The sequence below is a fragment of the Lathamus discolor genome, chromosome 13 (assembly GCF_037157495.1).
Source record: "Lathamus discolor isolate bLatDis1 chromosome 13, bLatDis1.hap1, whole genome shotgun sequence".
Classification (NCBI taxonomy): domain Eukaryota; kingdom Metazoa; phylum Chordata; class Aves; order Psittaciformes; family Psittacidae; genus Lathamus; species Lathamus discolor.
In genome coordinates, this window is record NC_088896.1 from 547,788 (window position 1) to 561,367 (window position 13,580).

At 45.0% G+C, this 13,580-nt stretch overlaps 2 protein-coding genes across 8 annotated transcripts in view; one reads left to right on the top strand and one right to left on the bottom strand.

Annotated features, from left to right (window-relative positions):
* Positions 1-13,580, top strand: part of RECQL5 (RecQ like helicase 5) — a 38,476-nt gene that overhangs the window by 13,205 nt on the left and 11,691 nt on the right. The window lies entirely within an intron of this gene.
* SMIM5 (small integral membrane protein 5) lies at positions 1,616-12,664 on the bottom strand. Its single transcript, XM_065693680.1, has 3 exons — positions 12,534-12,664; positions 4,218-4,371; positions 1,616-2,837 (listed from the first exon to the last, which is right to left on the bottom strand). Exons 2-3 carry the CDS (start codon positions 4,342-4,344, stop codon positions 2,716-2,718), a joined length of 249 nt encoding a protein of 82 aa, XP_065549752.1. The 5' UTR covers positions 4,345-4,371; positions 12,534-12,664; the 3' UTR covers positions 1,616-2,715.

Consider the following 13,580-nt stretch of genomic DNA (forward strand, 5'->3'; position numbering starts at 1 on the left):
GTTTTTCAGGGAATTATTTTAACGCTTGTGTCATCGTGGCTGAAGTAATTGTATTCCCTTGCAGTTCCTTCTAGAGTCACTCAGGCTTTCACAACATGTACTGAAGTTGCTGTATTTCAGTCTCACCTTAGTTTTGTGCTTTTCTGGATCTCCCTCTGCTTTTTGAAACTGAGAGAATGGATCTATCCTCGCTAGTGCTCAGGGTGTTCCAGGTCCCTTTATGTGGGTAATGATTGAAACCAAGCCCACAAAAGCTGGTGTGAATGGTGAGCAGGGACCCAGAGGCTGACATGTTCCTAGTCAACAGAAACTGAAGAACTGTAGTAAGCTGGGATTTGTTGGGCAATTAGGCTTAATTTTCACTCCTAAAGTGTTGTGTTTACCCTCTGTTTCTAATTCAGGAACTTGCAATGGCAGAAATAAGACGGGAGCCATTTCTCTTGTCCCCCTGCCTGCTATCTGTCAGTGGGTTGACTTGTAAAACCACTGGAGAACGTGTATTTGTAGCTTTTCCTGTTGAGATAAGGCCTGGCAGCTTGTTCCTTGTGACATCAAGCTGTCAGTTGGTATGTGAGCTGAGCTTCCTCCTGATTTAGCACAGGCTGATTCCATGCTGCTGTAACATTTCTCATGGGATTCTGTTAATTCCTCTAGCTGGCACTGTCTAGGATAAGCTAGGAAAGAAGGTAAGCTTTGTACTTTCACAGGTTTTGTGATATAAATTACATCCAGAAACATCCATTGAGTCTCCTGCAAAAGAGGTTCTGAGACTTTGTATGTCACCTTGATTGCCACTTGTTTGTAAGCAAAATGAGCAAAGCCATATCAGGTTTGTGAGATATATCTCTGAATGTTGATTAGAGTAGGTTGATGCCACGCTTGAGCTTATCCTACCCTGACGTATTTATTGGTCTGGAGTGAAAGCTTTGGGGAAGTGCAATAAAGGCCAGCACTTTGTTCATCTCAGTGTAACTGTGTGTGCAGTAGCTCATACTAGTGCAGTCTTCTGTTGGCAGTTGTCAAGTTGGGGCTCTAAGGAACAGCCTTATTTTCTGCTGGAAGGTTTTTTTTTCTTAATTTTTAGCCTATTCTCTGTGTTGCTGCTGCAGCTGTATCCCAATGGGCAACAGTATAGAAATGCAAAATAACCTACATCTGATTTCTTTGCAAAAATTGAATACATGAGGATGTAGCGGTGGAATGTGCATTTTACTGATTTAGGTACAGGCATTGGAGAAAAGAGGTTTCTTTACAAAGTTTTCAAAATTTTTGTTCTTTTTGAAGGGTGAAGAATATTTAAAAGCCTATGGTTATAAATTTGATTCTTTTCTCTAGAGAAAAGCTCTAGATGCTAGCTCTGGTATATACATGTGCAATCCCTTTGATTCCTCTACACTTAGCAGTTGGGGTACAAGGATAGAAGATAACTTATTGATATGCCTTCTCATAAAGGTGTCTGGTTTCACATTTGGGGCAGAAAGACCAGGGGCTTACAGAGTCAGGTACAGTGTGATGGTCTTCCTTTGGCTGTCCCAGTTAGGAAAGCTGTGACGTGCACCATAGCCTTGTATGTACATAAATCACCAAAGTATAAACCAAACATACACAGTGGGAGCAGTGTGGAAAAGGGATTTATTTGCACTTGTCTCCACCTGTACAGGCTGTTCTGGGCTCTGCTTTGTCACAGTGCCCACTGTCAGCTGCTGCATGGGTGCCCTGCAGTGATGGTTACCACCTGGTATGTCACTTCTCTGAAATGCCTTTGCATGTGCTAATAAACAAACCTAAGGCATAATGTTTATGTACACTAAAATAAACTGCACACAGGGCAGGGAGTCAGGCACACAGGTCCCTCAAGGAAGGACGGGTTTGTTCATCTCAAGCTCCCATGCTCTGTAAGAACCATTCACCTGCAGTAAGCAGAAGAGCAGAACCACACAGAGGGTGGGGAGGGAGCACGTTTAGCAGCAGAATGATCAAATGAAGCTGTAGCATTGGTGAAGTTTTCACTTTTGCCTTCACGTTTCTGTTTACAAAGGGTATTGCACATAAACTGTTTTTTCTCTTTGGCAGTTTCATATCACTGTAGCCCACATACAGTAAAGCGAGGAGTATTTGTTCTGGCTATGCTCAGAGCCTCAGCTGGTATGTCTGGATGAAGTTTGTTTTCAGCAGACATCTCTGCTAAATATGTGTGTTGCAGGCAGCTTTTGAGATAGCAGGTTTGGGATTGATCCAAGATGCATTAAGCATGTAGATCTCTCAGTGATGTCAGGGGGTTCTGCTAGCGCCCAGCACCATCCTTCTGGATTAGCCGCCTGTAAAGAGAGTAAGAGCTGCCTAGCATGTAGCAGCCTCTGTGTTCTCTGCTTTGGTCTGTGGCTCCATGCTCACAGAGGGAATTGTTGGCCGGCCCAGTTGCAGGGCTGTCAATGGGAAAGCATGTTTGTTTTCTCAGCAGCATGTGTCCAGCACCCTCACCCCACCCTAGAAGAAGGAGACAGTGATGGTAAAGTAGCATTACCTTTCTGGTCACAGTAGTGGCTGTCACAGAAAGAAGGAATTCCATGCTGTGATTTCTGGTCCTTTGAGTCATAGTAATTGTTATTTTATTGCCATTTCCAGTGACCTAGTGTAGAAAGTCATCCTCATGGGACTGAATCATGATGTCCGTGCATGTCCTTGATAGTAAATTGTGTCATCACTTGTTGCATTTCATGAATGGGCAGCTGGGCGGACTTGGATCTTTCTCCGTCTGTGGTCAGGATGTCCATCACAGCTACAGCAGCTATAGCAGCAGCAGCTGCAGGCAATGATCATGAGCACCAGAACAGTAACTGGAAAGACAATCAAAGAATATTGTTTATTGACATAGGAGCAATCACCACAGAGTAACTCTGTGTCTCCTCTAAGTTGTTCAGTTGTTTCCCCCCATATCCCCACCTCCCTCCTCCTAAGTTCGTGCTCCCTTGTGTTAGTTATCCATTTAATCTGGACAGTCATTACTGAATATTTCATGATCCTAAGAGCTATATACCAAACCATGTGGAGGCATATGTTTACCTGCTTAATGGGCTGTTGTTTTGGAGGTGATGTGCAGTGATGTACAGTGTTGTGCAGTGATGTACAGTGTTGTACAGTGATGTACAGCTGTGTGCCTGGAAAGGATGAAGATCCAATTCTCCCCATAGTTGTGTCAGAAGCAACTCAAGAGGATTTGGTTAGTCAAACTGGCAGTTGCGCTTCTGAGGAGTGTGTACAGTGTACCCTTTAATAAGGACAGATACTTGTGACTGGGTTGGCTTTACTCTTTCTTCTGTATTTTGTTTGAAAAAAATACATACGACAAATGCAAGGATTGTTTCATGAAGCTTTGGGCTGAATCACTGCTACCCTACACTAGGCATAATGGTTGGTGTTGGAGGAGTATGTTAATTTATCAGGAATAGGAAAGGATGATGTGTTTAATCCCTCAAAACACGTAAGAGTGTGCGAATGTGCACATGTGTGTGCATGTGTTCCTTAACAGTCTGGAGCTGGGCTGCCAGGTTATGGGACCCGTGGGGAACCAGCTGTAGGTACGAAAAAACTAAAGCAGCAGGTGTGTCTTTCTGAATTCCAGCCCGGGAAGGAGTGTCCAGGCTGGATCCACTCCCTTCCTTTCGGCTAGGAGCAAAGTGTATCTCGTGGAGGGGGAGGGCCTTTCTTCCTTCCTGCTTGTTTTCCCATTGTCTAAACAACCTTCATCCCTCTGGATCAAGCAGCTCGTTGTTATTAGTTCCATGCCATCCCCACACAGAGCAGGAGGAGGGATCTTGCCATTACCAGAGAAGAATAAATAGGATTGTTCCACTGAAGTAAGCACAGGAATGATACTTGGAGTCTCAGACTTTGTGTCTTCTTCAGCAGTGAGGTGCCCTAATGCCATTTGTCATAAACTATCTCCCATGCATCAGAACATTGCAGCAGCTCTGGTAGAGTACTGCTGTTTAATGCTGTAATATGAAAGCTCTGGGGAAAGCAATACTGTTGCCTGTTGTTCTCTGCATGCGTGTAGAGACAGACACTGAGTATTAAAACATTACCTAGAAATTAAACTGGGCCTCAGAGGAAATGACTGCCAACACCACCAACCCAGCAACAAAGACTGGAGTAAGCTGCCCCCGTAGAAGAGAAGAGACATTCTGACATCCCTCTGCATCCACTGATACACTCACCGATAAACAGAAGAACCACACAAAAGGACACAATCTCCACTGGGTCAGCCTTGGGCAGTTTCTGGAGCTTAAGGAGAAACTTCTCACCAATGGTTTGCATTTCCTTCAGAAAGCCTTCAGATGACATTCTGGCTCAACCTCTCCAGGCTTTATGCTGTGGAAGAACCAAATAGAGAATAAACCTTTCCACTGACTAATGCTAGCAAACTGCCAGCCTTCTTATAGGGCTGGTGATCACAAGGAAAACAAGTTTATCTGGTCTCAGTCCCTGTTCCCAGTAGCTAAGGTGGAGAACTATTAATCGTCTACGTGTTTTGGCACTGGTTTGATTTCAAAATCCGGGTTTGAGGGTGCTTTTGTCAGCTTTACTGTTCAGCAAAGGCAAAATGGTATTTCTTATAAAAGGACACTTATTTCAGCAGACACAGAGTTGGAACTGGACAGTGTCTGCCCTTGGCTTGCACCTAAGAAAGTAGGGCTTTTTTGCCAGTTCTCCTATTTTGTCCTTCCAGAAAGAAATGCAATTCTAACTGGAATTCCAAATGCTGAACTCCAGTGGTATGTAGTTTTCAATTGTTTTTTACTGATTAATACAGCCCTTGAATACTTCCTGCACTTTCACCCACAGAAAGCCCCTTCAAAAACTAAGGCACTTACTTCAATACCTCGCTACAATATCATTAATAATGTTTTACCAAACAGTGTTACTGAATGGTGACATTAAGAACTAAAGCCTCTGTTCACTGGTGACAGCTGGACACTTTTTAATTTCTTACAGGTGAATGCAAGTTTTATACAGTAAGTTAAATGTAGCTTTTTTTTCTTTTAAGCCACAGTCTGTTCTAATGGTACGATACATGAATAGAGCAGTGGATGCCCACCTATCACTGCTGGTGATGAGCAAAGCAAAAGCCCCTGGATCTGTTACAGAGATACCTGCCTCATGAAGTTAATCACTTAATCCCTACTGCCCTGCACAGTCATTTTACACCTTCTTTATTCCCAGAAACCATGATCACCAGGAACTGTTGCTACTGAAAATAGTTTAGTCAAAGTTAGGTGGTTCAGTTTTGCCACCAGTATTTGCTGTTCTTTTGTCCCATGAGAAAGACTTTGGAAGGCATGACAACAAGCAAGCTTGCATGAGAGCTATGGAAGTTAAAATTTTGCTTCAGTCAGTGATTGGAATAGGATATTGTTGAGAAATACCCATTGTTTGACTCTTATGTCATTATTATATCAGAATGTACTAGCATGTGTGTATTGTAATAGTACTGTTTTGTGGGACTGGAACATTGCTATTTAATATTTATTAATGTGTTGTCTTGGTGATAACACAAAGCCAAGTGACCAAGAGAGTACTTCCAGAATAAGCCAGCTAGTTCATTACTGCAGATCTAGTTTGGTTATTCAAACAAACTGCTACTTCGAGTTCAGCTCTTCTAAACACACTGAGGACAGAGAGACCTTGGCTATATCTTTGCATGCTGGACTTCAATACTGCAGTGCTAAGTTAAATTACATTTTGTATGTTTATGCAATTCAAAAAGCATTTTCTTTGTTCTTTGAAATCCAAGATAAGAAATAAAAATCAGAACCAGCTGGTATCCTAGGGATGGGGGTGGATGGAAAATCTACATCTACAGAAAGATCTCTGTCCAACTCAGCAGGGAGGCAAAGCTGTGGCCTTTTGACCTGAAAAGGTAACTTTCGAGACTAGGGTTAACAAGTTCTTTCTAGATGATTGCACCCCAAGTGAGCTGCTGCAGAAATGGCTGCTTTATCTTTTACACAGTGCTGCGGGATTCTGTGATTCTGTGTCAGCAAGTTTCCAGTGGTGTTCCTGTGCCAAGAGGTGGCAGTACAGGCAGAGCTGAAGTGGGTTGTGTGTTCTGCTCTTGGCTCAAGAAGAGAAACTTTTTTTTTAAGTATTTCTGGCTCTAACATTCTGAAAATGTTTGCTCCCTTGGGAGGTGCTGCTGCCTACCTGGAAGCTCTCCTAGTACGGAATCTGCTGTCACCTTTCATGCCACACTTTGGGCTGCACCAGAAGCAGTGAGTGTTAAGAGCCAAGGTTCTGAAGTTTGGGCATCCAGTGTAAAATTACTGTTTAGGATTATAGAACTCCTCATGGATTAGCCAAATGTCTAAAATGACAAGAGGTGTCTCAGTAACAGACCTGAGCTGGAGCTAAGTGAAAGAGTTTTTATTCGAAAACTTGCAAGGAATGTTGCTTGTTTACTTTGGTTTGAACTTCAGAGACAAAGTCTTGATGTTGGTGGTGCAGCCTCCAGTCCACCCATGAGGAAGCAAAAGTTTTTCTGCTCAACTGCACTTCTGACAGCACACAGGTGCCAAGGGGAAAAATCACTTACTTAAAAAAAAAAACAAAACAAAACAAAGCCAAAAAAAAAACAAAACCCACCAAGAAAGCTGGTTATATTCATGGACTTTTGTATCTTCCATTCTACCTGTGATGTAAAGTCTTTGGTCAGGTCTAGTTTTGATTGTGATCTTTTTCCTGTTGATTTCAGCAGACCAAGATCTTGCCCTAGAGATTAGCATAAGGGTAAGGCTAGTGCTGGGTGACTTAAGTGTCTTATGCTTCTGCCTCATCTTGCTCATGTACACCCCAACAGCGATGACGGTACTTACAGATTCCCGTGGAGCCGTAAGAATTAATCTTTTTTTTTCTTTTTTATCACACTGTGTTCAAGTAAGCTCCCAGTCACCACCACTAGTAGAGGCCCAGGTGGTGAAGAATTCTGGCTGAAGCAGTCACTGTAATGATTATTATTAAAATGGGCAAGTCCTAAGAGATTTGAAACTTAAGGTTGTAGGTCTTAACTGACAGTTCACTTTCTAAGGTTAAAATGCTGTTCCAGAGCCTAGGGTGGCCACCCAAGTTAGTACCTCACAGATTCTGTGGGGTTTGGAGCAAACATAATTGTCTGCCAGTGTTTTTCTCAGTTGGGATTTCATGTTCTTCCTCAGAACTGCATCTGTGGATGATAGGAGCCCTCCAGAGCAGAGGAGACATGCTGCCAGGGCAGCTCCGCTGTTGGAACTCGTTATGGAAAAATGATAACAGTGCAGTATAGTCTTCATACAGCATTGTCAGACCTATTGTCATGAACTTTTGCTTCACAGCTGTAGCTAGAGGTCACATGAAGTAAGAATAGAATGAAGAGAGGCAAGATGAGAAAATCACATAGCAAAGAAGGTGAACACAATGCTGTTGCCTGTGAGAGGTGGTTGGGGAGTTCCAACTGAGGAGCCCTGACAGGCTGAAAATACTGGTTTTAGCTGTTTCCTCTTCTGTCCTTTACAAAATAACTCATCTCTCCAGTGTTGCCAGTGGGACTAGATCATCTAACCTTTCTCCCTCCTCTATGTTACAAGGCCTAGCAGGGAGGGGAATAGAACAAATCTTTTAGTTTGGGTTTACTTGTTTTTGAGGAAAAAAAGGCCAAATGCCACGTACAGTAGCATTGGTTGAAAAGAGAGCACAGAGTAGGGGGATGCCCAGCATCTGAACATGTGATGCTCTGCTGCAAGCATTAGATGACCCTTTCAAACCAAAGAAGCACATCCTATATTTAGGGCTACTGTAGATTGATACCCAGAAAGTGCTTCTATTTGTTTTTAATGCAGATTCATCTTGCTATGCCCACTGACTAAAGCAGTGAAAATTGCCATAATAGCACTGAAATATTTCTGAACTGTTTTAGTGGACTTATGCCATACTAAAGCACTCAAAGAAGTTGGCTGCTCAGCCCTTTTGAGAATAAAGCCATTAAAAGACCTCAGTCTGGACATTCAAGAGGAAAACCTTGGTCAGGGTTTTTCTCTGCTGTGAACTGGCTGTGTGTGGTAGATTCCAGGCAGCAAGCAAGAAAAAGGGCTTTGGGATGACCATGTAAGGTGGTGTCCCACATTCCTCTCTCTGCCTTAAGCTGGTCAAGTTACTTTAAGTAAGTGGAATTGATGTGAATTGCTTGGGGTTCTTTTTGCTTGTCTTCGTTTTGGAAAGCTGTATCTATCCTGTGTGTCTACATGGGTGCATCAGAAGTTGAACTGCAGAGAGTGGGTGAGCTTAATTTTACTTCTGAGGAATGAGATGCTTGTTTAGTCATGACCCCGGTGGCATTTGAGCAGACAATTTCAGTGCAAGCAACATGAATCTGAGTTTGTGGTTTAGCCCCAGGACTGGAAGCCAGTAAGTGCAGGTGGTCTTCCTGGACTGCCAGTGATGCTTCCTGGTTGTGTGACTTTGGATGAGTCATCCCATACCTCTGTTGGGTGACTCGATCTCTGCAAAGTGGCAGAACATGTAACCATTTCAATTTCTTGAGGTTTGTCTGCTGATTATTGTGTGTCCAGGCCTCTTAACACACTCTGAAATCCTTAGCTAGAAAGACCCTGGTCTTGCTGCAGTTACAAACTGAAATGGCCTTAACTTGCTGACTGCTTGTTACACTCCAGTCACCGAGTCTGTTCAGAATGAAGTAGATGAACGCATGGCTTCTGCTCTTGATTGCTCCTTACCCAGCCATGCTGCACGGGGGTTTATTTCTCTTGATGTGATCCCAATCCATTGGCTTCACTGTGCTCCCTCTGTAAATTTTTGCATACATGGATTTGTTGCTGTAGTAATCTGAACATGGAGATGGAGCTTTGGAGCGGGGAGTTCGTTGGTGGTACCCTGAAGCTGCTGATGCCTTCTAGTCCTATTTCAGCAAGTCCCAGTGATGGTGAGTTTGACATCCTTCACTGTGCCCATTACGCATGTCAGCAATGTTCCAGACACCTTACGAAGTTGGACCTCCCTGGTGTGCCCAAGCAAGCAGAATCCAGGGCAACGTTCTCATTGAAACGTTGTCTTTTTCCCCAAAACTGTGGCAGAAGCGAATACTTTGTGGTGTTCTTACTCATACAAGTTAAATAAGTTGGTTGAAGTTGGACCTGTGTAGGGACGGGAAGCCTGTGTGGATTGTGGTAACTTATTTGGTAGGAGATCTTAGAAGGCAATCTCAGCCTCACAGAAGGAGGGTGCTGAGCAGCTGAAGGGAAGGGTATGCTTTTTTTTTCTGGTCTAAAACTTTCAAATAAACTCTGACTGCATTTGGCCATTTTCTTAAGAACATGAAGGCTTGGCTAGTTTCTAAACCTACCAGCTTTGTTCTTAATTCCTGGAACACGCTTCTGATTTTGCATGGATAAGGTCTGTGGTGCTTCCTGTCCTCAAACAGTGCTGGGCTGCTTGGTGGTGTCATGGTTTAGGTGTATTTTGGCAGAACATGTAATAGTTCGTGTACGATTGTTCATTGCTCTAAGTACTTTTGAGATGAAAAGAGCTATAGAAATGTAGTCATATCATTAGTGCATGGTTTTCCCTCATAGTTGTTAATGCAGCATGGTTTGCTGCCATGACTGTAGGTGACCAGCTACATGAAATTTAAAACTACAGTTCACAGACAAGCCCTTTTTTTTCCCCTAAAACAGGAGGGAATGTAGCCAAACAGACCTATAATTCATTCCCAAGCAGATGAAAATAGTTTCCACTATCAAGAGAATTCAGCCTTTTAACAGCACACACCCAAACTGGTAAATTGCAGCTCAATGTCATGGAAGAAAAGCTTTGACTTGGTCAGCTGGCCTGGAAAGGCAGCCACACAGTTTTTCAGATTATAAAGCTGCCTGGACTGGGTAGCCGTTTGGCTGGGATACCCTGTCATCTCCACCACCCACTGTTTGGAGATCGGTTTTGAGGCAGCGCTGTAAATGTCCCTTCCCTCCCCTACAACCTAATATTAGATTAATATAAAAAGGCACTGAATTCCTTGCAATTGCAGTTTCAGCAGCTGAGGTACCCACTGTGGCACTGAGCTGAGAGTCTTTGCACCTCTGCAGGACACCCAGGTTTTCTCCAGTCCATCCCACAAACAAGTCCACAAAACCCCATTCCTCACTGCTACTCCCATTTTTAAGTGGGAAAACCAGAGCACTGAGCCATCCAGTGAAAGGAAAAGGTCAATTTTAAAATAAACTTGTAGCTCTTCTACAAGAGAACTTTTTTTAGGGTTGCTGATGCTTGAATCTAGCCTGAGTCTATTCTAATATTAGCAAAATAACCATTTCCCAGGAAGCCAACAGAGGTAGTTGTGTGCTTTGAGAACCTTGTAAATAGTTACTTCCAAACTGGGATCTCTCAGCAGTTTGGTGTTTGAGATGAGGCAGCTGGAGTCCCCTGAGAGTGCTGGAAACACTTCCATCTTCTGTCAGCCACCTTTGTGCCCTGGCCTTGACTGATCTCAGACTTCCAGGTCTCAGAAATTACATGCATTTTTGAGTTCTCGTGAAATATGCTCGTCTGAGCCTAGTAAAGATGCTGCTTGGATGTAAGGACTCAGAACTTGGGTGTAAGAGCTCAGAACTGAAGGCTACCACAGCTCCTTTTTCAGAATAAGCTGTTTTGCCCTATATCAGCTGTGGTTGCAGGGGGTAGTGGTGAGAGCCTGCTAGGAGGTGAGGGATGGGTGTTGTTTTCCTCACTCAGCTTTCATGCAGTCCCTGTGTCCAGCTCTGTGAAGCAGGGGGTTGTGTTCCAGAAAGGCTTAGCTCTATCCAACTCTGCTCAGTTTGTACTTCCACTCCCATAACCACTTTAGCAGTGCAGTCAGGCTGAGAGGCCCATGCATTATGACAGCTGTAACACAAGCTGCTTTTATCCAGACATGTGTTTCACATTGCTTCTTCCCCACCCCACCCCCCCCACCCATGTACAACTCAGCTGCACTGGACAAGCCCCCAGCCAAGCGTGTTAAGATTTTCTTTTGGCTTGGAACACTTGGTGTGTTTCTCTACCTCCCCCCAGCCTTTCTCCCCTCACTCCTCCGTCCTGCCTTCCCCCTTACCCCCCAACTTTGTTTTTCCCATAATTTAAGAAACCATCGTAACTGGAACAACCAGCCTACAGTGACACTTCATTAGCAGGGCAGAAACTTGCCTTCATCCCCTTTGAACATAGAGCTAGACTGGAGGCATGTGGGTCTTTGCTCCTTACACAGGTAGTTCCAGTCTGGTGTTTGTACCCGTAGGTCAGAAAGACCCACCCTCTGTTCTGCATTAATGGGAATGAAGTGGAAATACCTGATCCTTAACATTCTTCCCTACAGGTATGTGTAAGATCAGGATCCTTTCCGTGAAAATTGGCTTCCTGCCTCTCTCCCTGCCTGTTGGTAAACAGCTGACTGCCCATGTACCTTCTGGAAGAGGCAAGTGGTCCTGGCTCAGTATTAGGAGTTGCAGGAGCTTCCAAACAGTCACCAGCTTCAAGTGGCAGCAGACAGGGGATATGTGGTCAGTTTCCCTTTTAGTCCCCTTCCGTATCCAGAAGCAAAATGAGATGGGAGCTCAGGCTATGGGACACCTCTCTGTGTAAAACCAAGGCTTGGACTTGATGATCTTGAAAGGTCTTTTCCAACCTAAACGATTCTGTAATTTCATGTATTTGGGGAATCCTCTTCCTTCCCTTCTCACTGCATTTAGACCTGACAGTCTTGTTACTGCAAGCCACAGACCATGTACGTGTGTGTCTGTGTTCTCTCGCGCAGTGGTTTCTCAGGCTGTTTTGAATAGTAAACCAGCATCTGTGCCCGATACACTGGCTGATTTTTTTAAATGCTCTTGTTAGAAGCTGTGTGAAGTCTTTCCATTTATTTCTATTGGGCACAGATGCTGAACTTGCACAATATGCTGGTTCTCTGACCAGGGTTTATTTGCTAAGCTCTCTGCTTCAGGATTTGGGGGCTAAACTTTGCTCGAGCTGGGAGGAGCTCTGGAGAAGGGCCGTGGCTGCACCCGCTTGGTTTCACAGGCGCTTGCCTGTGCTGGCAGCTACTCCCTGGCGGCATACACATATGGAGGAGCAGCGCAGCCCTCTTGTCCACATTAATGTGTCAAGTCACTGCAGCGGAGAATGCCCTGTGCTAGACCTGCTTATCAGCATGAGTCACATTCCCTAACAGCAACAGAAACACAGCAGCCACCTTCCGCATCACAGCGGAGCCCCTGCTGTGGCTCTGGGGCCGCGGGCCAGCTCCTTGTCCCTGGCGCACTGGGCGCAGGTTCCTGCAGCACTCTTTAAAGCTTTTCTCCCGAGCGTCCCTTGCACACGGATTCGGGCTGGGCAGGCTCTGCTCAGCGGCTGACTCCGCAGTTCACCGCGCAGACAGCTACGAAAGCTCCAGCTCCCTGCTATCAAGTTAAGGTGTTAGGGTTGACCGAACACCAGCAACAACAGCTCAGCCTTACCCCAGCCGCGCACCAGCTCTTCTCTCGTTTCTCTTTCGGTCGTGTTAAGCGCTCAGGTCATCTTCCCTCGCCCGGCTCCTCTGGCGCCGCTCTCCTCGGGCTGCTGACAGCCAGCTGTTGGCTCTGCCCGTTTTTTGTTATTGGTTGTCCCGGAGACGGGAAGTTTCCTGTTACATGTGCCAGAGAGGGAGGGTGGGCCCGAGGAGTGGAGCCTGGGGCGAGCTCCCGCACACCGAGCGCGGCACTTGTTGCTCGCATCCTCCCTGCGTTTCCTCTTGGCGAGGTCTTTGCTTATTTTCCTTTTAATTACAGCTTTTTTGGGAGTGAGACTTGACTCGATTCTCTCCCTGCGATAGTTTGGGGGCTGTTAAAGCAATTAACTTTTCTTTATGCTGCCCGTAAAGACTCCCAGGGAAGGAGCTGTTTTCTTGTGCTCATTGGTGGGACAGCACAAGAGGTCCGATGGAGCAGAGCCCACCTGGACAGGGCACAGGGACGCTGCTGCTGAAGTCACTTTGCCCCCTGCCCTTGGCCGTGGTGTTCACCCTCTTGGTGCCTTGTGTTGGGAACAGCTGGCACCCACTGTCTCGTCCCAGAGGTTGTGGAGGTTCAGATGATGTCCTTCAGGCAGGTGCAAAGTGGTGTTTCCTTATCGACCTCATCATTTGCTCTCCTATTTGATAAAGCTCATCAAATGGCTTTTGTTCAGCTACTGGCATCTATGTGACTTAGTTGTACTCACATGATTTTTGTCGGGTTTAATGCTTTCATTTCTTGGTTTAATTCTAAGACTTTCTGGTTGGTTTCTTTTGGGGGAGTTCTTCTGATGAGCTGTGTACCCTTCCCTGGCTTATATTAAGGAATGGTTTCTTCTGCTATATTTTCGGAGAGGCAAAGCTGCTTTTGGGGTATGTGACTTTGCTGCTTCTCTGACTGTCCATCTGCTTCTACTAATTGCAAGGAAGCAAAAACATGTTAGTGAACTCAATTGTTATTTGCTCTTTATCCTATCCCATGAGGTCAAATCAGGGTAGGATGTCCCAAATG